At 46.4% G+C, this 27,163-nt stretch overlaps 1 protein-coding gene across 1 annotated transcript in view; it reads right to left on the reverse strand.

Annotated features, from left to right (window-relative positions):
• Positions 1–9,868: 9,868 nt before the first annotated feature.
• The window catches only part of Plxna2 (plexin A2), a 208,152-nt gene continuing 190,857 nt past the window's right edge, over positions 9,869–27,163 (reverse strand). Inside the window, exons 25-32 of the mRNA XM_078022741.1 lie at positions 26,655–26,814; positions 26,181–26,284; positions 22,199–22,298; positions 21,102–21,292; positions 19,639–19,808; positions 17,067–17,279; positions 16,285–16,435; positions 9,869–14,807 (exon numbers count right to left, since the gene is read on the reverse strand). Of these exons, the coding sequence (XP_077878867.1) occupies positions 14,712–14,807; positions 16,285–16,435; positions 17,067–17,279; positions 19,639–19,808; positions 21,102–21,292; positions 22,199–22,298; positions 26,181–26,284; positions 26,655–26,814 (1,185 nt within the window). The 3' untranslated portion in view covers positions 9,869–14,711. The remainder of the gene's footprint in view (positions 14,808–16,284; positions 16,436–17,066; positions 17,280–19,638; positions 19,809–21,101; positions 21,293–22,198; positions 22,299–26,180; positions 26,285–26,654; positions 26,815–27,163) is intronic.

Below are 27,163 nucleotides of genomic sequence, written 5' to 3' on the forward strand. Positions count from 1 at the left end.
CATAACTGTCTGAGCTTAGGAGAGCCAGGAGCGGAAGGCCTTCTCTGTGGTCAACCAGGGATGCCGTGGAACCCAGCATCGACAGAACATCTACAGTGGGCCTGAATGTTGACAGATTTCATTGTGTTTGGTTCTCATAATCACTCTGTGAAAGAGGCTTATTTCACAGGTGAAACTGACGTTTCATTCATTCATTCATTCATTCATCCATTTGATATTTGTTGAATCCCCTCTAAGCCAGGCTCTAGACAAATGATGGCAGACAAGAAAGAACCTGTCCCCTGGAACATACTTTCTAGTTCAACAGACTTGCCCAAACTCATCAGCTGACATTTGTGCTCCACAGGAGCCTAGGTGGGTTCGGACAGTGCCACAGTCTGGAGAATGGTTCTCCTGGGTGCTAGGCCCTGTGGGTGGTGTGGCCATCTACAAAGCACACTCTGAAGAGCAACCATCCTCCTGACTGCATCCTAAAGGAGGAAGAGAGATCACCAATGAGAGTAGCTTAGTTTAGCTCCTAGGAGTGGAGGGTCCACTGAGTTCGGGAGATGGGAGAGGACCTTTGCTGGCCTCCAGGAGTGACTGTGGAAGGTGAGGACCTCAGGAGCACATATTTTTTTCTTTCTTTAAAGAAATGATGGGGGCAGGGATGTAGTCAGTGTAGAGCACTTGCCTAGCATGTATGAGGCCCCAGGCTTGACGTTCAGCACTAACACACACACATGCACACACACAATTTCAGTTGTCATTACACTTTTAGAAGCTAGTGGTGGGATGGGGTGGCAAAAAGAATAAGTAAGAAAATTCACTCCCAATCCCACCACCTTATTCAAATCACACTGTAACATTGTGAGCAGTTATTTATTTATTGATTTATTTGGTACTAGGGATTTAATCACTAGCCACATTCCCAGCCCTTTTTTATTTTTTATTTTGAGATAACGTCTCACTACGTTGCTTAGGGCCTCAATGAGTTACTGAAGCTGTCCTCAAACTTGTGATCCTCCTGCCTCATTCTCCAAAGTTGCTGGAATTATTGGTGTATACCACACCCAGCTTGTGAGCAATTTTACAAAGCATTAAAAATCCTTTGTAGACATAGCTTTAAATGAGAATATAATATTCCATTTTGTGGATGTAGTATAATTTATTTAACTTTCCCATACTGGCAGATATTTCTTTCCTATTTATTATTATGAAGAAAAAAGATGGGTGCATGAATTTGTCCTTATTTTCACTTGCTCAAAATTGAAGTGGAATTGTTGCAACAAAGAGGATGAATCCTTTAAAGACTCTTGAAACTTTACTATCATATCACATGCTAGAAATATTATACACATTTCTATTGTGTTAGGATGTGAAACGATCCATCATTGTACATCCTTCCTTTATCAATACTCCGCATTTGCTTTCACAAATATTTGCTAATTTGATAGGGCAAAATTTGTATTTCATTATTGTGTTTTCTTTGCTTACTTTGGTTACTAAAGAGCTTCAGCATTTCTTTGTATGTTCAAAACATCATTTGTATTTCTCCAAATAGACTATTCTTGTTCTATGCACATTTTTCTTTAAGGTTTAGTAGTTTTTTAATGTTTATAAATGCCATTTCATATTTTAAGAATATTAACTTTTTGATGTTTTTCTTGCAGCCATTTTTCTTAGGGTGATTTTGCTTTTATTTTTACTTTCTGTGCTGTTCTTTTATAGACATGGTTTGAATTTTTATGTGAACAAATATATCAATTTTTCTTTGTGATTTCTTCAATTGCTTTTAAGCTCAGAAATTTCATCTCCACAGTGAGATATACATGCAATTTATATTTTATTCTAAGGATTTTTATGGTTTCTTTTTTTTAACTTTTAACTTTTTAATTCATCTGAAATTTATTTTATCCTGTATTGTGTGGTAATGATTTAAATTGATTTCCCCCCAAATAGTTAATCATTTACTGAAGTATTGTTTACTGAAGAATGTTTTTTTACTCTATTGGCTTGAATGCTGCCTTTATCATGTGGTAATTTTTTTTCTAATTTACAGTAGACTATTTGAGCTGTTTTATTCTGTTCAATTGTTTTTTTTTTAATTTTAAACACACTGATTTATTATTGTATTCCTATACTTCCTTGTATTTTACAATATGACACATTTTAAAATGACATGTAACATTTTAATATCTAGTAAAACAAATCTCTCATAATTTCTCGGTTTTTAAGAAAAAAAAATTGCTTTTCCTGCTCGTTTATTTTCCAGATTCATTTTAGAATCACATCATCTAGCTCTGGGAAAAAATAACCCCTTTTGGGATTGTTGTAAGAGATTCAACATATATCATAACTCATGAAACATTTGCATCTTTATACTATTTATTTTGACCATTATGGAAAATGGCATGTTATAGGGTTTTTCTCTTTTTTCCTTCTGTTTATATTGTTTTACAGTTTAACTCTTTGATCTAAATGGAAATTTAGTGTGCACTGTGAGATGAGAATCAAGAGGAGATTGTTTTTCAAGTCCTTTTATCCTAACTCCCATTTTTTGTGTAACTTGTACCTTCTCCAATGACTTTAGTGCTTTTTTTTATTAATTCCTTATGTGTGTATGTTAGGATCTGTTTCTAGGTTATCTAATCCTATTGATCTGTTCTACTCTGTGCCAATGCCACGCTATTTATTACAGCTTGATCTTTCAATTACTAATCGGAAGTGCTACGCCCCCAAGATGGTTCTTGGAGTTCCTTCTAGCTTCCTTCAAAAAACAGGATTTGTTTCCTGAATACAGAGTCAGCCCATTGGTCAGCATCTCTGGTCACAAGGATCTTGGATGGAGCAATTTAATGCCAGGTTTCAGGTTTGAGTTCCAAAACTGCCTGGGCTGATGGAGACTGATCCCAGATCCTGGAGCATTTAAGGGAGAGGGTGCAGGACAATAATACTAGACTAAAGACCTCTGCATTTCTCAGGTGCTCTCTCAGTGCCAGACCTGTGATAGGGACATTAATACATTAGCTCTGATTTTCATCATAGCCACCTGAGCTCATACTAACCACATTTTATACATTAGAAGACTAGCTCAGGGGGAATAGGAACCTTATAGAATATCACCCTGCTACTAAGTGGCAGTACCTATTTTTACCCCAATTGTGTGTGATTCCTAAACACACAATCATTACTCCTGTCTGTGGGCAGTTGACTTGGCCAGAAATATCAGCACAACCCCTCCCCTGGACTCATCTGACAGGGGATGGATCACCTCCAGAAAGTATCTGAGGCTTCTTTGGCTTCAAGGAGTCCTACTCCAGCTCTGTGGTGATGAGTACAGGTGTTTGAAGCTGGTCCTGAGCCGAAGGCTAGTGGTCATCTCCCCACTCAGGCTGATGGGGCCACCTTAGGTCCATATTGTCCTTGACTGGGGTACAAACTCTGCCTCCCTGTCCCTTCCTCTATCCTGACCACTGCGCCCTCTCCTCTCAGCCTCCTCCTCTTGGCCTTGTTGGCCGCTGGTGTCCACATGAGTGTGAGAGTGCCTGAGTGTACAGTGAGGTGGGAAGCAGAGGTGTGGGGGCTGCTGGGAGGAGGGAGAGGGGGAAGCCATTGCTTGAAAGAGGATTCTGTGACCTTGGTCTCCTTCTGTTCAAAACAGTAGCTCTGGTGATGACAACAGCCAGAATTATTAAAATAATAGCATTCATTGATTAAACATCTACTACTAAAAAATACAATCTAAATTTTTCGTCTGATTTTGGTCAATCAACAATGTGCACACGGTTACATTCCTACCCATGTAATCACTGCATGGGTTACAGTGGTGTAACCACTTGAAGTTTCTCTGTATTCACATGTTTCTTGTGTATTGACACAGTTCTCCCATTTAGTTTTTAATGGTCTATGTAGCATGCCATCTTGTTAATAATCCATAATTTAATAAAAAACAGTTTGAATGCTGTCTGGAGTGGACAAGGCATGAGCAGAGAGAGAGAAGGATCCGTCATGGGAGGAGAGATCCATTCACTGTGTGATGAAGTTTTGCTTTGGGGGACCTGTGAAATAAGACCACACAAAGGATGATTCTTACAGCTTTCCTTTGGCATGGATGAAGGCCTGGGCTAGGGATTCAGGCACCTGGGTTCTGATCTCGACTTTTCCTTTTGTTTCCTTGGTATTTCTCTGTGAGATGCTTTCTTTCCCTGCTTCTCAAATTTTATTTGTGCCACTCCAATAATCTTAGAAATCATGAAACTGTGGAGATAGAGGCAGCCCTGGAGGTCAGGTGACTTACCTGAGGTCATAGAGTCAGCCATACATAGCTTTTGCAGGCGTCACCTCTGCCAGCCTCATGGTTCTGTGGAATTAAGCCAGAGGTGGAGGCTTAACCCTACTTTGAAGAAGGGCCTGAAGGAACCTTCATTAGCTTCACGCCCAGCCTAACTGAACCTTCAGAGCATTTTTCCATCTAAGGAGCAGCCATGTGCCTCTTGGACTTACATCCTTTATCTGGATGCCCAGTGGGTTTATTGGACTGTACTTCATAGAAAAGAGGTGTAAGAGTCAGGAGGGTCTCCTTGGAGCCCCCAGGCTGTCCTGTTTTAGGACTTATCTTTTCATCCATATGATCTGAGCCACCTCATGGAGCAGGCCCAAGCAGAGTCATAGTGTTTTTGGAATGCGCATTATTTTATTTTAATTTATTTATTTATTTTTGGTACCAGGGATTGAACCCAGGGATGCTTAACCACTGAGCCACATCCCCAGAACTTTTTATATTTTAAATAGAGACAGGGTCTCACTAAGTTGCTTATGGCATCACTAATTTGCTGAGACTGACTTTGAACCTGAGATCCTTCTGCCTCAGCTTCTCAGGCTGTTGGGATTATAGGCATGTGCACTATGCCCGGCTGGTGTGTGCATTATTCTTAGGCCAGGATACTGCAGACATTGATGAGTTCAGGAGAAAAACTGATGGGAAATTGCTTCTAATTTTTCATATTATTCCCTATAGTAAATTCAAGGGTCATTCACATCCCTGGGCCAAAGTCAAAACCTTCTTAGGTCCACATCATTACTAGCCTTGAGGGGCCTTCACACTCCATTGATGGGTGTGCCTTTTCTTCTTTGGTCGGCCAGCAAAGATTAGAATCTTTCAAAAGTATATATATGTATATATATATATATATATACACTTTGTGCCTAAGGTGAAAAAAAAAAGATAGCTAAGAAAGCACCAAAGAGAGTGGATTTACAGATCATGTGTGTTTAACTTAGTTTTAGCATTTGATAAGGACATCGACTTGGATTTTCCTCCTTGTGATGGTTAGTTTTATGAGTCCATTTGGCTGGATTATGGTGCTCCCTTATTTCGTCAAACACTAGTCTAGTTGCAAAGGTATTTTTAAAGATATGACTAACATTTAAATGGGCAGACTTTGAGAAAAACAGATTATTCTCTATCATGTGGATGGACCTCATCCAACAGTTGAAGGTCTTAAGAGAGAGATTTCTCAGAAAAGAAGAAATTCTGCCTCTGACTAGAACTGTAGCATAAACACTTGCTAGAATTCCCAGGCTGTCAGCCTGTCCTGAAGATTTCAGACTTGCTAGCACCCACAATTGCATGATCCAGTTCCATAAAATCTTTTCCTCTCTCTTTCTGTCTGTCTCTCTCTCTACACACACACACACACACACACACACCCTATTGGTCTATTGATTCTCTTTCTTAGGAAAACCCTAATACCCTTAAGACCAGTTGGGGATAGATGTGCCTGGACTTCTCTGTTCACCCTGCCATTTCTGCTGAACACTTGATTCTTTTTCCCACTATGCTTTCCTGGCTTCATGCTGGTAATAGACCTTCTGGCCTCTGTGTCCCTACCTTCTATCTGTCCCTCTCTGTTGTCCCTGTTTTCTGTGCCCTTGGCTCTAGGTCCAAGGGGTATCTTTTCTACTAGGCCCTAAATACTTTTTGGATCCTCATCCTGGTGATTTTTTTTTTTTTAATGATACTGAGGATGGAACCCAGGGGTAACTTACACCTGAGTTACAAACCCAGCCCTTTTAGGGATAGGATCTTGCTAAATTGCCAAGTTACCTCGAACTGCCTCAACCTCCCAAGTTGCTGGGATTATAGGTACGTCCCACTGCACCCAGCTCCTTGGCCAGGCTTTCACCAATCCATCAACTAATGTGATAGCCAACTGGGTTCCCTCTGTGGCCTCAGCACAGGGAACCTTAGCTTGATCTGCTTTTCTCTGCTAAATTCCATTTACCTATGGAATCTTAACTGGCTGGTCTTGCTTTGGGGAAAAACCTTGATTCATCTCCTGCGTTCACAGATCAGCATCTGGGCCTAGTTTCCTAAGGGCTTAACTCTTCGACACCAGCTTTCATTTCTGAAACTAGGTGTATTAATTAAACTTCTTTCCACAGCCTTATGGAAACCCTCATCTCTTCCTGCCTGCAGGTCCTAATGGACAGCCTATGAAAGAAGGAAGCACGGTTAATTTTCTCTGTCTTCACTTACCTTTTGTAATATTCATTGAGTCTGTTACATTCATGATCTTATTTAACTTTTACAAAAATCTTATTTGATACATATCCAATATATTTGAATATTACCTCATTTGAAAGATTTGAAAGTTGATGCACCAAGAGTTTATGTAACTTTCTTCAGACCACACAGTTTGAGAATGAAATTTGACCTGGGGCAATCTGAACCCACAGCCTGGGCTCTTAGCCAGGGACACCTGAAACCCAGCAAGGAGAAAAGAATCAGGGGTGAGGAATAAAGACGAGGCAGGGATGTAAAGCAATCCCAGGAATAAGGTGAATATAATAACATGCAGCAGAAAGTCCTGTATGTGAGCCAGGGATGGGGCACACATTGGTTCTAAGCTTCTAGCAGCCAATGTAAACAGGTAGGTGCTGCCTCTGTCTTTCGGCTCACAGACAGCAGAGATAGTGCCAGCTCCTGCTGTCAATGTGATCGAGCATGGCTTACCAGCATCCCACTCCCTAAATTCTCTTTAGTGACTTTTCATACAGGTTTTACCCTCAAGTTATAGATCCCTGCTCTCTGAGATTCTTATTGCAGCAATTTGGCAAAATTATTTTGTATTTATGGTAAAAATGATAATCTAATTTCCTCTAAGAAGGAGGATAAGTCTTTCATGGAATATGGATTTGGTGCTGATATGAGATCATATACTCCTGGGAAGTTGAGTTCTGAATTCTGTAGGACTCAGCTTTTGCTCCCTTTATACACCTAACCATGCCTAGTCTAGCATTGTGCTCACGGTGACTGGCGAACAGATATTGATAGTGTTGAACAAATATGAATATAAATAAATGCTGAGCATGCTCATATAGCACCTACTTGCTACATGAGGAAGAATTCACTTCAGGGGAGGACTAGTCAGTACTAAATTGTTTTAGAACAAAGAGAAGGCAGGGAATAAGAATGTGGCTCAGTGGTAGAACATTTGCCTGGCACATGTGAGGCCCTAGGTTCAATCTTCAGAAATGCAAAAAATAAAAAACAAAGGAAAAGCTGTATTGATTGGGTAGTGAAAAAAGCATGTGATCTGAACTCTGGAGTCTGACATTGATGGTGCTGCTATTTATTAACTGTGTGATTTTTAGTAAAGTCCTTAACCTCTAAGGAATGCTTTTGTCAGAGGTGAGAACCCTACAAGGGAGTATGTGCAGGGCCTGGCATTTTGTAGATGGTTCACAGGTTCTGTTCATTTAATAATTTGCTCATTCTGAGCATGCTCACTGGGTTTCTTTGGTAGGTCAGGCACTGCACTCTGTCCCAGGAATATAGCAGTGAACAGAACAGCTTAGGCACCTGGTGGATTCCCTTCTGATCTTTCTCTTTCTTTCCTGAGGATGGTAGTTCCTGCAGTAGGTATTTAATAATAATATGGTATCCCAAGTCCAAGGTGCTGAGAGAAGTGGCAAGAAGATCTATTGGGGGACACTTGGTGGTGTCAAGATCCCATGCAGAAGAAAGGCTGTGTCCAGGTTTCCCTGTAACCCAGAGGCTCCTCTTGCAAAACCAGGGTCTGTCAGGTAATGACAGAGGCTGGTCTCATCTGGCTGCCCATACACGGTATGAATATGGCCATGAACACACTGGAGCCACATTATTGCTTCTGAGAAATGATTGCACCTTCTTCACAGTGGACTAGAACCCCCCTAGTGCTCTAGGTCTGCTTTCCAGACAGGAAGGGAGGATGATTTAATGTTAATAAACCAGGGGCAAGAGCCCAGATTCTCCTTGCTACTGAAAACAATGCACTAATCCCCAGCAGGCCTCAGCCCTGTGTTCTTCCCTCCTCCTCAGGGTATTTTGTTTGCATTTTTCTCACTTTCAGAACCAGCATCTGCATTCCTCCTCTCTCTCCAGGGAGAGGGAGATAGAGAGAGCGTGAGAGCAAGCGTGGGCGCACACACATGTGGTACATGGGGAACATACAAATGCCCTGAACTCAGAAGATGCTACATAGGGACTGAAAAATGTTCACCAGAGTTATTTCCTTGAACTGAAAATCCTACAGCTCTCAACCACACCGTATTTATTAACATGCACTTGTTGGAATGCTTTTGTCTCAGGCCCCCTTCTTGGGCGTGTTGGCCATTCACATCAGACTGGGGATCTCCTGGAGAGCAGGTCTGCTTTGCCTTCAGACTGAGGCCCTGAGGGCAAGGCTGCACTTCCTCCTTCAGGAGACTCCACTCTTGGCACCAATTGACTGCTATGGTCCCAGAAAGTCTCCTAGTCCCCATTGTCAGGAAGAGGAGGACCAGCCACTTCTGTGCACACTTAGTTGAGATGTCGGGTGGATGGGCTCTTGAGCTATTCTCTACTTGTCTGCTACTCTAAGGGCAGGAGTGCCACCCACACACCTTGGAATCTCAGAAAAATAGAGAAATGGAGGGACATGGAGGAAGAGGACGTGGCATCCTCAAGTTGGAGGAGCCCAAGGGTTGGGGAATCACATGATCCCTTCCCCATCTCTAAGCCTCATTGCATTTTGGTGAAATTTCTCCTCCCTCTGGGCTTCATTTTCTCCCCCAGGCCAGGGCTGCCCTCTTCCATTTAGATCCACTGTGTTGGATCTGAAATACACTGTCTGGTATTTTTCCTCTGATACACCTTTAATCCTTCAACTGAAACAAACAAACAAACAAAAAACCCCAAAATCCTTCTCAGCACCTGGCTGAAGCATTCCTTTTCCAGGATCCATGATGTGGATCCAGGATTTCACCCCATGGAAAGGGCGGCGAGGGCAAGGCTGATGCCTTCCTCATTTACTATTTCAGCCCCTGCACTCACCATGGTGCCAGGCCATGCTTAGCAGAGGTCTGGAACAAATGCATGAGTGCACTTTTTGTGAAAGGCTAGCGGTGGATATCCTCCTTCTTCTGTGACCTCATTTCACTTTGGGAAGGGGCCTCAACCCTTGGAGTCTGCAGTAGCAGGTCTCTCCTGGAGGAAAGCTGTATTCTGGGGTCCTGGGACTAGGGGGCAGTGCTCACCCACGGTACTCTGTGTGTGTGTGTGTGTGTGTGTGTGTGTGTGTGTGTGTTGAGGACTGGACATTAATAAGCTCTAGCTCCAGGAAGAATTCAAAAACTCCCTCAAAACAACTTAGTTCATCTTTCTGGGAGTACTCTGTTTCAATTTAAGGCCCATGAAGTTATTCTGCCCGTATGCTGCCAAACAACCACGTTTATTTAAAGATGTAAGTTGTTGTTTTTTTTTTTTATCCAGTAAACTTTATTTATATATAACAACAGTACAAATTGTGTCCTTGGCTTGCAAAATAGGAGTGTTTCATATTTACAATAGGTACACGATAATATATTAGAATAACAAAAAAATTCCATTTTATTGGAACATTTTAAATACTTAATTTTCTTATTATTCCACAACACCTGTAAAAACAACAAAACCAGACAACCATTATTGTATTTTCTTAAAAATAGATATAATACAGATTCCAGTGTGTCAAGGGGAGTGGGTCTGAGTTGGAGGAGCAGGGGGCGGAAAGGCAGGTGGGTTCTGGTCCCTAGTCCTGCCGTGTAAAGGGCTTGTCACTTCTTTCCCTGTCTGCTCAGGAACATCTGTTGGGTTTGATGGGGACCCTGCCCCATTATGCTCTCCACCCACGATACCAATGTGGAGGACAAACAAAGTCAGAGTGAAGACCTTGTCTGAGCTTTGGAAGAAGCGTCCCACCTTCCTTCAGATGGGGCAGTGGGCAGCAGGCTGCATGGCAGCTCAGAGGACATGGCTCCATGGGGAGAGAGAGCTTTGCTGTGGGGAGCAGCGAGATGTGGTGGCCGTAATGGCCAAGGAATCTCCAGTTTGCTTACTGGGCAGAGGCCCTGTCTTACCAGCAGAGGTCTTGATGGCCTCTCAGGACATTCCCTAGGACTAGTTTGAATGTACCAAGAGTGAAACTTCATCCTTCATTTCCGGGCACCCATCTCTGAGCCCCAGATGCTAAAACTTCACTCTGGGAAAACCAGGAGAAAGGATAGAGATGGGGAAAAGAGACTGCGGAGTTATGAAAAGAATGCCACTGTTCTCTCTCACCAAGCACATTCCTGAGATGGGGCATCAGAAGGCCTTGAACTTCACCTCCCAAGTCCCCTGACCCCCCTGGGATCAGCTCCCACAGCCCTGTGACCATGAGGCCACTTTACATGTTCTCACCCACAGAGCCCTCTGCATCTCAATTCTTCCTTGTGTCCAGGTCCCAGGAGTCTCACCATGACACAGTGTGGCTAGGAAAAACAAAAGGGCCTCAGGAGGTGTGGGCTCAGTGTTTCCAGGCAGCAGGTAATAGGGACAGGTGTGTGACGACTGGGATACTCCTGAAGATTGATTAGCCAGGGGCTGGCCAACATTCTTTGCTTGTTTGGTCCAGGTCATTTTATAGTCTTTGCACACCCCTGCCTCCCGTTGCTTCTGCTTTGTGCTCAGCAGGTCCAGAGGCCTTGATTGCTATTTCTTGTCCTCATTTGGTGGAATTGAGGGAAGGTCAGGAGCTCAAGCAGCAGGGGAGGTGCCACTAGAAGAGCCAGTGGCAGTAGAAAAGAGAGCAGCTCTCAGTGCTGGGGGAACGTCCCCAGGCTAAGGTAAGGCAGCTGGGTGGGTCGCTTTCTTCCCTCACTGCATCCCCTTTTGTATGCAAATGGCGCCCTCTGCTAGTTGGGGAGACCTGTGCCTGCTTCTTGGTGGCAGGAACAGGCAGCCTGAAGAATATACATTTGCTAGAAGGACTTTCTTGGTCTTGCTCATGGCTGCTTTCCATCACCTAGAGCAGTGCCTGGCAGATAGATGCTGCTCAAGATTCCTCAAATGAATGGATGCAGGAATGGTTACCTCCCTCCAGTGAGGTTCACAGCTCATTCATGCTTTAAATGACTGATCTGTGTAAGGAGAGGCGGATCAGAAATGGTTTTGAGAGACGCGCTATGCAAAGAGGTAGGACAGCCAACACAGAAGCACCTGACCCATGCAGCGGGTGGGAGGTGGCAATAGGGTCCAGCCGGAGGGATCTGGTCCCCATCTTGTCCATTGGCATCCTCTGTCTAGCCAAACCTTTCTGGAGTCCTGTTCCTTTTCCAGAGAATTGTCTTGAGCAGGTCAATGAAACAAAGCAGAGTTGGATAGACTAAAGAGAGAGACTTCCTGTCTTCGCCCAAAATGGATGGCTTCTAATAGGGAGGAGCTGTGGCTTTAATACTTCTTTCACGAGACAAAAATTGGATAATAGCAAGAAGAGCGATCACCCAACTCCCTCTCCTCCCCAGTTCAAGGGTGTGGACTCCATAGGTTCTTGGTGGTTTAAAGCAAGGAGTTGGTGGAGGAGGTGTTAGGTGAGAAGCTAGAACTGAGTCAAAGTTCCACAACCATTTGCCCTCGTGGTTGGCCTGTGTCCAGCTGAATTTTCCTTTTTCTTAATTGTCTCCTTAAGGACATTTCTCTGCCATTTCCTTTGCAAGCTCAAGTTCCCCAACCCTCTCATGGAATCCTGAGAATTGTGGCCAGGCCACTCACAGCTGGCCCTGGCTTCTTTCCTCACCCCTCTCCAGCCAGCTACACCCCCCCCCCCATTCTCCACACTCTCCACACACCTTCAAGGAAGCATCCCAGGTGCAGTGAGGGGTCGCCCAGAGTGGCTGCTGGGAGACACCAGGTAGATGCACAGAAGTGAGGGTTGGGCAAGATGCTGTTCAACGAGAAATCTGACTTTCTTTTACTTCTTGGGGGTAACAAAGACCTAGTTGCCAGCTTGAATAGCAGTGCCATCAGGAAACCATTCGCATGGAGCTCAGCAGTGAAATCAGGGTGGGATGGAATTTTTCATGGGCCGTACAATGTCTCCCGCTCACATTCTTCTTGCCCATATCTCTTCTCCTTTCATTTCCATAAATTATGGGCTCTGAGCTGATAAGCTTTGGGTGCTGTGAAGAGCAAACACTTTGGCTTAGCGTGGAAGGCCAGTCATTAGTATTTCTTTCAGGCTATTAATAGGGCCCCAAGAAATTTTAACAGAAGTAGATTATCAGAAGAAAGTGGCCTTGGCATGGCTGGTTGTGAATTATAATGAAAACAGCAAGTTTCCTGAGTGTTTTGCTGAATGCTTTTCTCTTCCCATTTGTCAGCTGCATTCAGGCAAGAAACTGGAGCTGAAGAGACCAGGCGACGTCCGCTGTGTGCTTAGACAGCGATCCAAAGCCACACACCCAGGATGGAAGCCAGCTCTCTGAGCTCTCTTCCCCCAGCCCTTTCCTGGGAATCACATGTGGTCAGCAGAGCCTTTGGAAACTGGAATTGCCTGGAGGTATAGCAGGGCACAGAGAAGCTGGGGCCCAGAGTTAATGACAGAGGAAATGACTCTGGTCTCTCTCTCTTGGGGCAGCTGGTCCAGTTTCCCAACATTGCAATCTGGGATTCCTGACCCCTTGAAGAGCAAAAGGTGGGAAGGGGAGAGTGTTGCTCTCAGGCCTCTTCCTCTCCACCCTGGGCCTTTCTCTTGCAAGATTGCCTGCAGAGAAGTTGGATTTATGCCAAGGTGGGAGGCCTGGGCTTCTTGATGGCTACTCCAGTCACCAATGTCCTGTTACCATAGAGCTGTCTTCCTCTGGGTAATTCCCACTAGCTTTTTTGGGTGTTTCTGGACCTAAGCATGAAGATTTAGTCTCTGTTGGAAAATTGCACTCAGAAGATCTGGCTGTCCATGTTTTTAGGTGTCCACAGGAGAAAGAATAGGAATGGGGCCCATGGAGAAACCATCTGCTTGTCCTTCCAACACACATGAGAGGCAGAAGACAGCAATGTTGTTGCAGTCATTTCTATTGAAGCAGGTACGGTAAGCTCAGGTGGCCAGGAGCTTCCAAATATGTCCGCATATGACCGAAGGGTTGTCTCCCCTCTCCAGGCACGAGAGAATGAAAGAAAGTGTAACAATAAATACCGAAGCTTCTTAAACCTATGCTCTTCAAGTATTGCTTGCTGTAAACAGTGTTTGATTTTTGCTTTCTGTTTAATTGCCAGAAACCACCAGATGATTGGAATGGAATCCAGTGCCAAACACCTGTGTCCTCAATTCAATTCCCAAAGGGTACCATCTGGAGGTCTGTTCTGCACATCCTCCAAGCCATCCGTTCCCCAGGGTGCCTGGGTTGTGACAGGGACTGTTGTAGGGCAGAGCCGCTCAGCATCCTCAGGGAGGCCAGGTGTCTGGTCTGGGAGAAGCCGACCTTTCCCACTTCCCATATTAACTTTAGGAAAACCAAAAGGAAAAGAACCCAAGGCCAGATCCTTATTTGTTGAAGGTTAGGATTAAATAAACCAAAAACAGTAGCAAAAAGCATTGATACGATACAGATACCGCCCTCCTCTCAAGAGATGAGAATCCGCAGGTGTGTGTAGGTAAAGCTCAGCTTCCTGCCAGCCAGGCGCAGCCACCAGATGGCTTTGCAGTTCTGTGCAAAGTTCTGCAGTCCCCACGCTCTTCTGGTCTTTGGGAGGACTACCGGTTGTACTGGCCTCTCCGTTTGCGAAGTGTTTGGTTTGAACTTGTGCTCATTTATTCTCTTCCTCTTTTTATTTTTTATTTTTTGTGTTTTCATCACAGGAAAGGAGACCATTTTCCCGCTCAGTTTCTCTCAGCATCTCTTTGCAGGCTTTTCCTGACATTCAGAAAGAGGAGTTACATGAAGAAGGAGAGAGACGAGGGGACAGACAGGGGCAGAAATCAGAATTAAACAAAAGTTGGACGGGATGAACAGGGCAGCTTTTTGTTTTATTTCTGTTTTTTTTTTTCCGTTTTTCTTAAAAAAAATTAAATAAAGTTCTCATTATTTCCCCAATATACATCAAATGAGTTTTCATGCAAAGCAGCAGTTATGGAGGCAGGACTGTCCCCGCTCCAGCTTGAAGAGCCACCTTCTCCTGGCCGGTCTTCGTCTCTTGTTCTGGCTGTGGATGAATGGTGCCCCCGGTCTTTCCTGGCAGGAACTGGCTGTGAGGAAACCTGCTGGCGTCAGGAGAGGGGCCCTCCCCTCATCCCGGGGTGGGATCTCAGGGGCTGCCAGCTCTTGGGCCTGATCCCCTTTACTGTCCTTCCTTCTGAGACTCCAGCGTGACAGCTTGTGTGGGTCCATCTTCCCAGGAATTCGGTCCCCTCCTCTCAGCTCTCAATGGACATGGCACTAATGAGCTGCTCCACCTTGTAAGCCAGCCGCTGCCGCCGGGCCTGCTCGTCCTGCTCTAGTGCCCCAATGAGCTGAGGGACAGAACAAAGGAGAATGATATCGAGACTCGGCATAAAACACACCACTTCCTAGAGTTCTCCACCCTTCGCCCATCCACCTAGCTTTCCATTCTGCCTTAATGAACAGAACCTTAAACAACTGAAATGATTAATGGAATGAATACACAGACAGTCAGGCTTTGCTCAGCGACAAGCATACTTTCTGAGAAGTGGAGTGGTTTGTTGCGTTTTGTCATCATGCAAACATCCTAGAGTGTACGCATACAAACATGAGATCAAGCATAAGAGAAAAGGTTGCCATCAAGAGACGTGCTGTATGATGTTGCTGCTCGTGTGACGTGGTACAGTGTTACACTGTAAACTTTTGGAGAGGGGAGTGAGGGGTATGGGGGATTGAACTCAGGGGCACTCAACCACTGAGCCACATCTCCAGCCCTATTTCGTATTTTATTTAGAGACAGGGTCTCACTGAGTTGCTTTAGCACCTTCCTTTTGCTGAGGCTGGCTTTGAACTTGAGATTCTCCTGCCTCTGCCTCCCATGCTGCTGGGATTACAGGTGTGCTTCACGGCACGTAAACTTTTTAAGTAGAAGAAATGTACTCTAAAATTATGATATAACATAAATTATGATGTAACACAATTGTTTATTATCAAGTATTACGTGATGTATCTAATGGCATGCACTATATTTTTATATGACTGGCAGCGCAGTAGGGTTGTTTATACTGACATCCCTGCAAATTACACCTGGGCAGTGCTTCATGGCATTAGGATGCTATGAGGCCACAGAGGGATTTTTTAGCTTCCATTAGAATCTCTTGGGATCACTATCATACATGTGATTGGTTGATGACTGAAAGGTCTTCACATAGTGGGTGAATGTATATAAGCATACATTTATAGATGCACATGAATAAATATATGTATGTCCATATATATAAAGTGTTTCATATAATATTTGGCATATACGGCAAATAGGAAGCATTATGTGTTAATTATTATTATTATTATTATTAATACTACTCCTGCTGCTGCTTCTTTCAGGTTCACTGTTAATGCATGACTTCTCCTCTCCCTAAGCATTCTATTGAACCTCTGTTTATGTTAAGGTCCACCTGTCTTTCTGCAATGTGACTGACAGGATCTGCCTAAGTGCAAAATACTTTGATTCATTGTTTAAGAAAGAATGAAATTCACCATACAACACTTTGAATTGGAAAACAATTCAATTATTAAAAATGCTATTTATTGTGCTAACAATGACTGAAAGACAATGATGTGCATATAAGCAAGTGTTCAGTGAATCAGCAGAGGTTAGGCTGCCTTATAAAGGAATGACAATGATTTTGAGCTTATGGGCTTTTTGACTCCGTGAGCACATTTTGTAAATTACCCTCTATTGTTATTTAAGAACTGAGTCAAGCTTCCTGCTTAAGAGCCTTGCTTCCTGCAATGTGGGTTTCTGTCCCTTTTAGGGCCCTGTCTTACCTCCTCACTATACTTGCTGACATAAGAATAGATCTCATTGAGGGCGCTCAGCATGTTGAACTCCACAGCGTGCAGGCGTGACTGCTCTGCGAGGTAGGCGTTCATGTCCTGGTCGCTGATGGCTGGGAGCTTGGCAATGTCTGCATAGTATCTGCCATAGATAAGACAAGGTCCTTGATGGGGACTCAGCAAAATTTGCCCAAACCAACCCTGGCCCTGAGGCCCCCTGTTAGCATTAGATGTCCCCAGTTGTTCCTGTCTTCCCATGTCTCCTCTGATGTGTCTTCTGCTGCCTCTGGCCTCAAGTTGAGGCTGACGCCTATGGCCAGAGTCTCCAAGAGACACCGCCCAGCTGAGCACTCTTAGCCTCAATGCCCAGCAGAAAATCCAAGACTCTGGCCATACTTCTCATGTTCAAATCCCATCTCTGCTTTCTGCTGGATGGTCATCTTGGGCAACTTCTCTGTGCCACAGATAATAATAATGGGGATAATAATAGCTACTTTCCAAGTCCACTGAGCATTTGAATGAGATGATATGTACAAAACCCTTATCACACAGTGCAGGATGCTTAGCAAGAACTCCATGAATGGTAATTAGGATGATAACAATCAGACCTCCAAGGGCGCAAAGCCACCCTTCCTCCCCACAGTAGGAAGTTTAGAAGAAGGAGGGGACCAAGAAGTCTAAAGGGATCTCGCAAGTAGAGCATCCTCATTGATGCCACAGGGCAGGCAGTGCAGCAGAGAGACCACGCCTGCCTGTCCTGAGGAGCTACTGACCTCTCCACCCAGCTCTTGTAGCTGGGGATGTCCTTGGCATAGAGCAGCTTGTTGGAGGGGGAGTCCTTGCCCAGCCGGTGCTCTGACGTGGAGCAGGAGTCCATGAAGGTCTGGGCCACCACAGAGAGGCAGGCGTCCGTGATGCTGCCCTTGTGGATGTCAAATACAAACTGGGGGTTCTTGATGACATTCACCCAGAAGCGCAGAGGGAGGCTGCGGAAAAAGGCAGAGCACACCTGAGAACTCACTTTGGCCGTGACCTTGATGCCGTCCACTAATATTCCTCCCCTCATCCCCAAATGTCAAATGGCCTATCCAAAAGGCAAGTGGATGAAATCAGGAAAAATGGACCTCGCTGGGTTGCTCATTCAGCCCAAGCTGTTGCTGACCCTGGGAGAAAAGGAGAGGGGCATTGTACCTTAACAGGGCACTGACCCTGTTCCCTGACAACTGAGGAGTGGGCGTGGCTGGACCCGGTTCCCTCTTGGCAGGCTTTTCTGAAGGCTTCCGTGCCCCAAGGGAAGCCCGAGTACACAGGACATCATGATTTTCTCAGGGCTTCAAACAAAGCCACCAGGCTCCTAGAGTCCCCTCACAGTGCTGGTGGCCATTGTGCGCAAGGATGCAGCCGGCAGCCCCAGGCACTGCCTGAGAGCGGGCACAAAGGGCACCACCTGCCCTCCCCGCCCAGGCCGGCTGCTGGAGCTGCTTCCCAGGGCTGGCCTGCCTGGCTGGGCCGAGGAATGGGCTCCCCTGGGGGACATTCTTTCACGACTCTCCCCAGGGCTTTCTTGTGTCTGGGCAGGGGCAGAGGGAGGAGAGGAGGCCATTGTTGGCACCCTGGGAATGGCTTACTGTAGCACAGAGCTTTTCCCACCCCAAGAGGAACCCATCAGTAGTTAGGAGACTTCCTTCTGCGATTCAGGAATTTATAAGCAGAGGGGAATGAGCTTTCCCTGCTCCTGGGGCCATAAGGCGGATAAGCCCATTTACCCTCCTTCAAAACCAGAACAGCTGCTGTTTTGCCTCTTTCTCAACTCTGCCTTCTCTTCCAGCTGCCTTCCGGCCTTAACTCTTTTGGTGCCTGTGTGGAGTGAGCCCTGTCCCCAGGCTTGTCCTTCTAGCCTGAGTGACGTCCCTAGCTTCCCCTCTTTTCCCCTTCTTCAACTTCTCTTGACTCTCTCAGACCCAGATGTTCCCAAATGTCTTCATCGTGCCAGGTCTTGGGAAAGGTCAGCGTTCCCCACCCCAAGCCCTTCCATCAATGTGCAGCAGGATGGCTCACTTTCCCGTGACCCAGGAGAAGCCGCCTCAGCTGAGTCCGGGCAGCTCTGGGGGCTTCTGATCATCTGTCCTTGGACATTTGCTATTTGGACTTTCCCCACCACAACACCAGGACAGTGCGTTTCTATTATTTGGCCTGGCCAGTCTATAGGAGGCACAAAGATGAGAATAACCCAGAACCTTCTCTCGATTTCCCCCAAATCACCCATTCCTGGAATTGAGCTGGGAATCCTCCAAAGCCAAGGAGATAGTGGGGTTCTGCCCTGAGAAATGCAGACAGAAAGCCGATCCTGGCATAGTGCACTGTGGGCTCCTTACCCCATGGCCATACGGCAATCAAAGCTGCAGACTTAGGAGGACTCAGGGCCCTGGACAAGGAAGGAATATATGGGTTTGGGGTTGGCTCTTTTCGAAGTGTTTTGTTGGTTGCTAGGACTTTTGATTCCCAAATAACAGCCTGGGCCCATCTGTGTCGGCTCTGTTCTCTGAGGAGATCGTTGACTCCAGACAGCTGTGTGGGCCGCCTGCCCGAGCCAAGTGCCCGGATCTCCCCTCCCTGTGCTCTTGCCGAAGGAGCCTTTTAAGTCCGGCTCTTGGCCAGGCCCTGTCTGACCTAAAAGTCGGTCCTTAGCATGTTTTGTGGCCCAGGTTCAAAACCTAGGAGGGAAAGGTCTCATGCCAGGGGCCTGAGGAGCTGCTTCTCCCACTGCTGGTCTGGGGTAGAGGAGACTCTAGGGAAGACAGTCTTGTCTGCAGCACATTCTGCCTGCTGCTTCCTGAAGCTGTGGTGCCAGGGTAGTAACTTGTCCCTAAGAGATGGTTTCCCAGTGAATCCTTAGTTTGTGGGCTCAGGTCGATAGCAGGTGTGTGTTCCCTCCCGGCACTGACCAAACTTCACCGGGGCTCCCATCTCAGGAAGTGCCTTCTCCGAAGAAGCCTGGCTCTGAAGCTCTGCTACAGGTTTCAAATGTGGCTCTTTGCCTAGGTTCCCCCAGCTCTCTTTTCCTAAGAACGAGAGGTCAGAGGAGCGGGGCTCTCTCTGGGGAAGGATCTCGGGTTCAAAGGGCAGAGCTCCAGTGTATGTGCAGAGCTCATGCCGGGTAGGCCCTGCTTGGAGCAGGCAGCCTGGAGACCATGCTGGCTCTGCAGAGCAAGTGTGTGTTGCATGTTCTAGGAGCCTCCCATCACCCAGGCCCAGTTTGGGATCAGGCTGCCCTCTCATCTCCAGGGTCCCTGCTGTTCCCTGCCTCTCAAGCTGCACCTCCCACTGAGCTCCCCTAGGGGTTACCAGTTGCTCTTCCAGGTGTGTCGCACATCTGTGTCGTGGATGCTGTGTCTGTCTGCCTGCTCATCCAGGAAATCAAACATGTATTTGATGGCCAGGGGGAGTGCGCTGCCCCGGTGCACAGTGCTGAACAAGGTCTCAAACAAGTCGTCCACGAACTTCTGGAGGGTGCCCTGAGGGAGGAGTGGAGGGACAGTGTGAGGTGAAGGGGGAGGCAGTGGCAGGAGCAGACAGGCATACCAGATGGTGCTTGGATCCATTCTGCCTTGAAAATTTGTCTGTAATGTGAGGCTGTGCAATGTGGCAAAGGTGCAGAAGGGTACTAGCTGCGGCGTCCTGGAGGCAGGAGGAACTGAATGGGCTGGGGATCTCTGGGAAGAATGTCTCCTCCAATTTGTAATAGCATGCCACACTGATGTCCTGTACGGTGTGGGCTTAGTGCCTTTGAGGAAGAGAGGAAGGGTTCTGAGTCCAGGCTTTCCAGGGTGAAGAGGAGGGCACAGGCTGCAGCCCCATCTGTAGAGGGCATCCGAGGTACAAGTTGGAGAACTGGACAGGACTACGGAGGGTCTGATAGGAAATATGAAAAGCCTTAAAATATCAGTGATCTTGGACAGATGAGGTCTGAAGCATGAGCTGAGGAGTGAACATTTAGATTTCAGAACACCCAGGTACAGCGAGGACCGAAAAACTTTGAAGGGTCTCCAGGGCAGGGACAAGACTGGGCCGGAGTCCCATACCTCTGAGAATCGGTGAAACATTTCCTAGTGTCTCTTTGCTGGTCTCTTATTGGTATGCTGAGCATATTATGCATAGCAAATGGAGATACAGGGTCTAATAAAGTAGTTCTTGGACATTCTGAGAGCAAGTCTGGGAGCTTTAAGTCCGATGCCACTATATGAGGTTCTCAGAAGCATTGTTTTAGGGGCAGAGAATTTAAATCTAACTTGCCCTGGAAAATGCAGGCCATGTGATCGCCATCCTTAGAGGCTTATCTTGTTCTCAGCTAGGAAGGCTAAAGACAATAACTTTCATCAATATGTGGGGACAGATGGAATGGGGTCGGGGAGGGGGCTTTCCCTTGGATTACTGGATGGGGCCTTGTGCTTTCTCTTGCATTGTGGCCAAAAGGGAGTGGAAAGGCAGTGACAACGGAGGTTGGCACATCTGTTCAGCTAAGACAGACAAGAAACCCTAAGTGTCTTCCTAAGGGAGAGAGTTGCTCCTCTGAAGGACAATGGAGTCTTGAGAGTGGGCAGAAGGCAATGGTACCATTGCTGTTTTTGCCAAAGGGCAGAGAATAGCAGTGGCCTGATTCTCTGGAAGCCCTCCCCAGGGTCCTAGACCAGGGGTCATCTGAATGGGTCCCCTTAAAGAACACATGCTATGATCTCCTTCCTGTGTGTGGAGGGGCAGGACATGCCTCTCTGAGGAGCCCTCCCTGACCTGAGGAAAGCAGAAGTTACCTTGGTGGCCAGTAGCCGAGTCAGGTAGATCTCAGACACCATCTTGCTGCCCCGGTCACCCTCCTTCTGGTCACCATGGTCATGGTTCTTCACCAGATGCCACACCTTGACCCCGCTCTCCAGGTCTGGGGTGATCATGGGGGCTCTGGACCGCAGGCTGTCGGGACTGCCTGTGTACCTGAAGGAGGAGTCTGAGGAGAAGGAGCAGAGAAGGGCTGTGAGTGACCGAGGCAGTGCCCTGCTTGCAGCATCCTCCCCAAATCCTGCCCATCTGCTGCATTCACTCAGAACAAACTTGTTTCAATTGGGAGGAGACCGTTGGGACCTCATATTTGGTGGATTATTTTAGGAGTCCTTAGTTGTCATGAGGACAGAGGAGCCTGACGTCTTTTTTAGAAAGAGGTTTAGAAATTCCATGAACTAGAGAGACCCTGGGGGATTGGTAAGCCCCCTCCTCTGATACTTCCAGCAATGAATAATCAACAGGTAAAATGTCAACAGGTTACTTCGGCAGGTACTTTAGTAAAACTATGGATACTAAAGAGTTGCAAGCTGTAATGATCCTTTTGGGAATCAACGGGTCCCTTTATTCTTGGGCCCTGCAATGTGACATTTCCTCAGCCCATTTGGAGCTGCTGGGTTTTGTCCTGTGGTGTCTTTCTGAGAACATTCAGAGGCCCAACATTCCTCAGGAGTGGAAAGACCATGATGGTCAATGTATTGTCCAAGTCGGGACAATTTTCCAGAATAAAACAGGATGCTATTCATCATTCAGCCAGGACAAGAGGCATCAACTGGGACTGGCTCACCTAAACTGGGATGTATGAATCTCCCACCAGGTACCTCCCTATTCCCGGCCACTCTGAGTCCCTCACCAGGGCTGGGATATCAAAGGAAGGACAGATGGTGCCACCTGCTCCCACTGTTTGGAGATGAAGCACCAAGAATTACTGGACTAGGGACAAGTGAGTGAGTGACTTTAAAGGAGGCCAGGCAGCAGCAGGAACTTCCTGCTGTGAGGAGGGGTGGTTAGTGGTCCCTGGAGAGTGGCAGAAGCCTCCATCCTGAGCTGCCCAAACTGCCTTTGTGGTACCCACCGTATCTGCTGATGGACGTCCTGGAGATGCTGGCAGAGGCAGGGATGTTGTAGGAGGAGGTCTGTTTGGGGACCAGAGCTACCACCGACCTGTCTGATACCTGAGAATGGTACAAAAGGTACAGTGTGTGTGAATATAGGTGTCTTGGGTAGGTGAAACAGCCAGGTTATTCCAGAGGGTTATGGGAGAGGAGTGGGTAGAGAGGAAGAAGTTCAGGAATACTATCAATAACTAGTACTGTTTCTGACTTTTTATTGGACCAGAACAGCTTGGCTCAATAGGGCAGCTTCTTATAATATGTGGCTATCAAGCACCTGAAACATAGTTAGCCCCAACTGAGACACATTCTAACTGTCTGAGTTGAAAGGTGCTAAAAATGTACAAAACACACGAGAGTCAATGATTGAGTATGGGTAAAAGAATATAAACTATCTCAGTGATTTTTATATTTCTCACACATTGAAACAACAATGATTTTAGACTGACTGGGTTAAACAAAATACATTGTTAACTTCACCTATTTACTTTTGCTTCGTTAACGTGGCTAACAGACATTTAAAATTAAACATGTGACTTGCGTGGGAGGCTTGTTCTCTATTTCTGCTGCACGGCTGTCCCCTGTGGCCTCCCATCAACCTTGGGAGTACCAGATAATTATTCCCATTTTACAGATGAAGAGATGGAAGGGTGGCGTCAGGGTCACATTACTAATACAAGGTAAAGCCAATATTTGTAGCCAGATGTGTCAGGCTCCAGAACACATATCCTCTTTATATATCCTAATTTGGGATTTTATTTCCAGTCACACTGGTCTGAAGCCCATTTTCCCTTTAGGCTCTGATTTCATTCTGGCCTGGTTCCCATTATGCCTGGGCCACCTTGAACAGTTTTAGCACAAAGGTAGCTGCCCTTGGGGAGTCAGAAAGATAGTGTCTTGCCCCATCCTCTGTAAGGATGCCAGGCTCAGGACTCATCCTGTAGGGAAAGGGCTGATAAATGAGGCGCCATATTGAAGACATTTGGGGCCATTTTGATTTAAGATTACCCTCCATCCAATAAAAACGGAGAATCCCCAGAATTGTGGCGATCCAATTAAACCCCTAACGCAGAGGGAATAAAACAGCTATAATAATGTTATGGGCCATAAAACATTCCTATTAAACCATTTTTTATTTTAACAATTTTTATGAACTTTATAAGTTTGATTTATAGCTGCACCAGCCATAAAACCATCTTTCTGGGTCTTAAATTGTCAGTCCCTCTCTCCCACCAAAAAAGAATTAAATGTTGGGAAGTCAAACTATAAATGAACATTAGTGCTAACGAGATTCCCTGATAGCCGGTTTTAGTGATGGTGTTTAATTTTACCCTCCCTATAAATCTGCAGGAGCCCAGGCAGTTTTTAACATCTCTTTGTTAATTAAGATTATGCAGATTTTCTTCTGTAGGGGCTCCAAGGACCTTTGACTCCAGGGAGGGTAAAGAGAGGGCAATGCTTGACTTGAAGGTGTAGAGTTCCAGGGTACTGAGCCCTTCTCAGTGCTAGTCTGATGCCCGGAAGGTCTGCACTCTATGACTTCCAAGCTGGGGGAAACACTCTAGACTTGCCAGCAGTTGCCATCATTAGTATCTGGTCTAGGACTCAGGGAGACTCTCTACCTCTGCCTTTCAGAAATTCTTCTTGCCACCAACAGCCCAGAAATGATACTCTGGAAGCTCAGCAGAGGCAGGGGCATTACACTCGTGGGTCGAACAGATTAGATTATTTGTGGTTTGCTGTCACCTAAAAGGAAGATCCACAAGGTGACTCACATCACCATGGTTCAGCTCAATTCCGGATCTAGTCACTAAATCTCTGTTGTCCTTGGTTTTTCTCTCTCTCTCTCTGAAGCCACAGGCAGCGCAAGTCTGTGTTCAAAGTATCTCGCTGGGTCTGACTGAGGTTCTGCCATTTCCCAGCTGGATGAATTAACCTTCTGGACCTCAGTGATCTCATTTGTCAATGTGGACAATACTCGGGTCTAATAATCATTATTGTGGGAATTAGCAAAGGAATTAAAACACATAAAGGCTAAACATGGTGCTTGGTGCCCAGTGAGCACTCAGCAAGCATTGGCATTAGTGTTGCCATTATGAGCATCATCATCATCATCATCATCATCATCATCATCATCATCCTGGTCATTACCATCCTATTCCAAAGGGAAGAAGAGTCTTTGCTGTCCCTGTCACTCTGGGCTAGCATGTGGGAAGTACCTCACACTCAGCAAAGCTCAGTAAATATTTGAGGAACGAATGAATACATGAATGATAAATGACATCAGGGAATTGGAAATGCTTTGTATGATGAGCACCATTAGAACAGGATATTCCTTTCTTCTGGTTGGAAGCCATAGGATGGGCAGCCCAGCATTAGGGCAGCAGACACAGAGGCAGACAAACCCTACTCCTGCCCTTTAGATGTGGGATTTGGGTGCATAGTACTATTCTCTTTTGCACTTTCTTATTCAGCTCTTACTGGTTCATTACAATCATTCTACAGGATGCACTAACCACATGGGGTGATGGTGTGTGTGCATACATGTGTAGAATTAACAGGGAGTGATCATAGCTGCATCCTTGGGGACGTCACCTGTTGTTTCTAACCCTTCCAGCCACCTTCATACCTTCACCAATCAGGGTTATAATCTTCATTTTGCAGATGACAATCCCCAGGTTGGGAGAGATTAAAATCATGCCCAATGAGTGGGGAGGTGGGGTTTAAATACAGCTCCCCAAACCTTAGTTCTTCCCTTCTACAACTATCCTCACTCCATGTGGGGCTGGGATCCAGGCAGGGTGCCACTTAGGGGATGATGGTCAGAGAGGGTGATGGAGCCCAGAAAAGAGCAGTTGGGTTATCCCCAGTGGCCCCCAGCCTCCTCTGTAATCTCGAGGCTCCCGGCCAGCTCCAGGGCCTCCCAGCCTCCTGGTCATTGGCAGCTCAGCGTTTGCAAGCCCAGCCTGCCAGCCTTTCTGCACGTCTCCCTTTGTGAGACAGGGACATAGGAGGATATTATTAATCAGACAATCCCATGGGTCTTGCAGCCTGAGGCACTTCCTCTGGTTGGTTTAATTTCCCTTGGTGTCTCTCATTTCCAGTTTCTATTTTAGTATTTTTCCTGAATCTCAGTCTGTCTACCTGTGCTTAATCTTACAGAGACCCCCCCACAGCTGTGAGCACTTCCCGTGGGAGGGAAGGGGAGGTGGGAGTGGGTGTTCCTGGATCCTGTGTTCTCTGCTGGATTTTTTTTGGACTATTCATTGAGTGTGTCTGCCAGTATATCAACATTGCACCTTCGACATTTAACTAGTCCACATGTCTGTATGGGGCAGGGATTGCTAGAAGCCACCTTTTACAGGAGAGGAGAAAGAGAGCTTAAGTAACTTTTCTGAGGACACCAGTTAGTAAGTGGCAGAATATAAGACCTGAAGGCAAGCCCATCCAATTCCCAGCTAAACTGCAAGCCAGAGCATTGGCTACAAGAGTAAGAGGCCAAAGAGAGAAAGTGCCAGGCATCTTAAGATAGTTGTCCAGGTGAAGGACTTTGTAATATGCAGGGCCTTCTGTATATGCAGAGATAATAGAAATGCCTACACCTTGCTCCTGACCCCCCCGTTACAGCTGTTTTGAAGGTGGAGTCTCAGGACTCATGTTTTTTTACAAGTTTTTTTTTTTTTTTTTTTTTTAAACGTTCCCCAATCTAATGAGAATCTCTGCCCCAGCATCAGGGGAGAGGAAGAAAAGGAAGAGAAGAAAATCCCTTTTAGGCTTCTGAGCTAATAAAGCAAAGTTTAGAGGGAAAGGGACATTCTGGGATGCTAAAGGTCTTGAGGCAGAGCTCCTGTGGAAAGGAACACCCACTCAGTTTTGAACAACTAATAATAATAATAATAATAATAATAATAAATCGTAAAAAAAACAAAGGAACACCCACTCTACCTGGTAATGCATCAGGGTGTTGAGCCGCTTCCAGTCGCCCTCAATCTTGGTAGTGATGTCCTCATCCTGCAGCACGACTCGGGCGATCCGGCCTTGGCGCCATTCTGGGTAGAGAATGTGATGCATGTGGCATGAGGGGGCAGAGCCAGGGCCACTTGGTCTGTGCCAACCCTGGCTCTCTCCAGCTGAGGTCATTGATAGAGCTCAGAGACATTCAGAATTCCATGGAGTCAGGGGAGCAGGGGAGGATGTGTGGGCTTCTGCAGAGACGGACGGGCATGCCTGAGCAGGCAGTGCCAGGAGGGAGGAGCACTGCCTGTGGCCCTCACCTGGCCAGGACCCAGTCACTCCCGGGAGGGGAGTAGGAAGGTTAGGGCAGAGCTTCATGTCTTCCCACCCCTCTCATGACCTGAATGCCCTCCAGGAAGCCACAGGTCTCCCCTCACCCTCACACTCCAGGGCCAGGCTTCCTACCCAAGTCCATGTCCACGGCCCTGGGCCGCTGGGAGTAGGGCACATTCTTATACACGGCGTCGAGGATCTTCTCCTTGACTTGTGTGATGGTGTCGCAGTTCAGCACCTTCACTGGGATCTCAGGACTGTTCTCATTGTCGGGGTTGACACAGTTCAGGATCTACAAGGTTAGGATCGAGGGTGAGCAGACAGTTGGAAGGACAGTTTGAGGCAGAGGGGTCGAGGACTCAGAATCTTCTTTTTCCAAGGTTTGCTCTCTTCTCCTTGTAGGAGAAATAAGGCTTTGTTCTTTGCCTCAGTTTCTCTTACCTTCCTGCCATCTGCCACATGGCAGCCTAGTCACTATGTCCACTCCTTCTTTCCCAAAGAAACAGGACTCTACTCTAGCTCACCAGTGGTTGAGGGGGGACTAGGATCCTGGATTGAGGCACCCGAGGGGTTCAAAGATGGTTCCGGGTGCATCAGTGGCTGGTCTCACACTTCCCCAAAGTTTCTCCACTAGGAATCAG

This window comes from Ictidomys tridecemlineatus, chromosome 10, assembly GCF_052094955.1.
Source record: "Ictidomys tridecemlineatus isolate mIctTri1 chromosome 10, mIctTri1.hap1, whole genome shotgun sequence".
NCBI lineage: Eukaryota > Metazoa > Chordata > Mammalia > Rodentia > Sciuridae > Ictidomys > Ictidomys tridecemlineatus.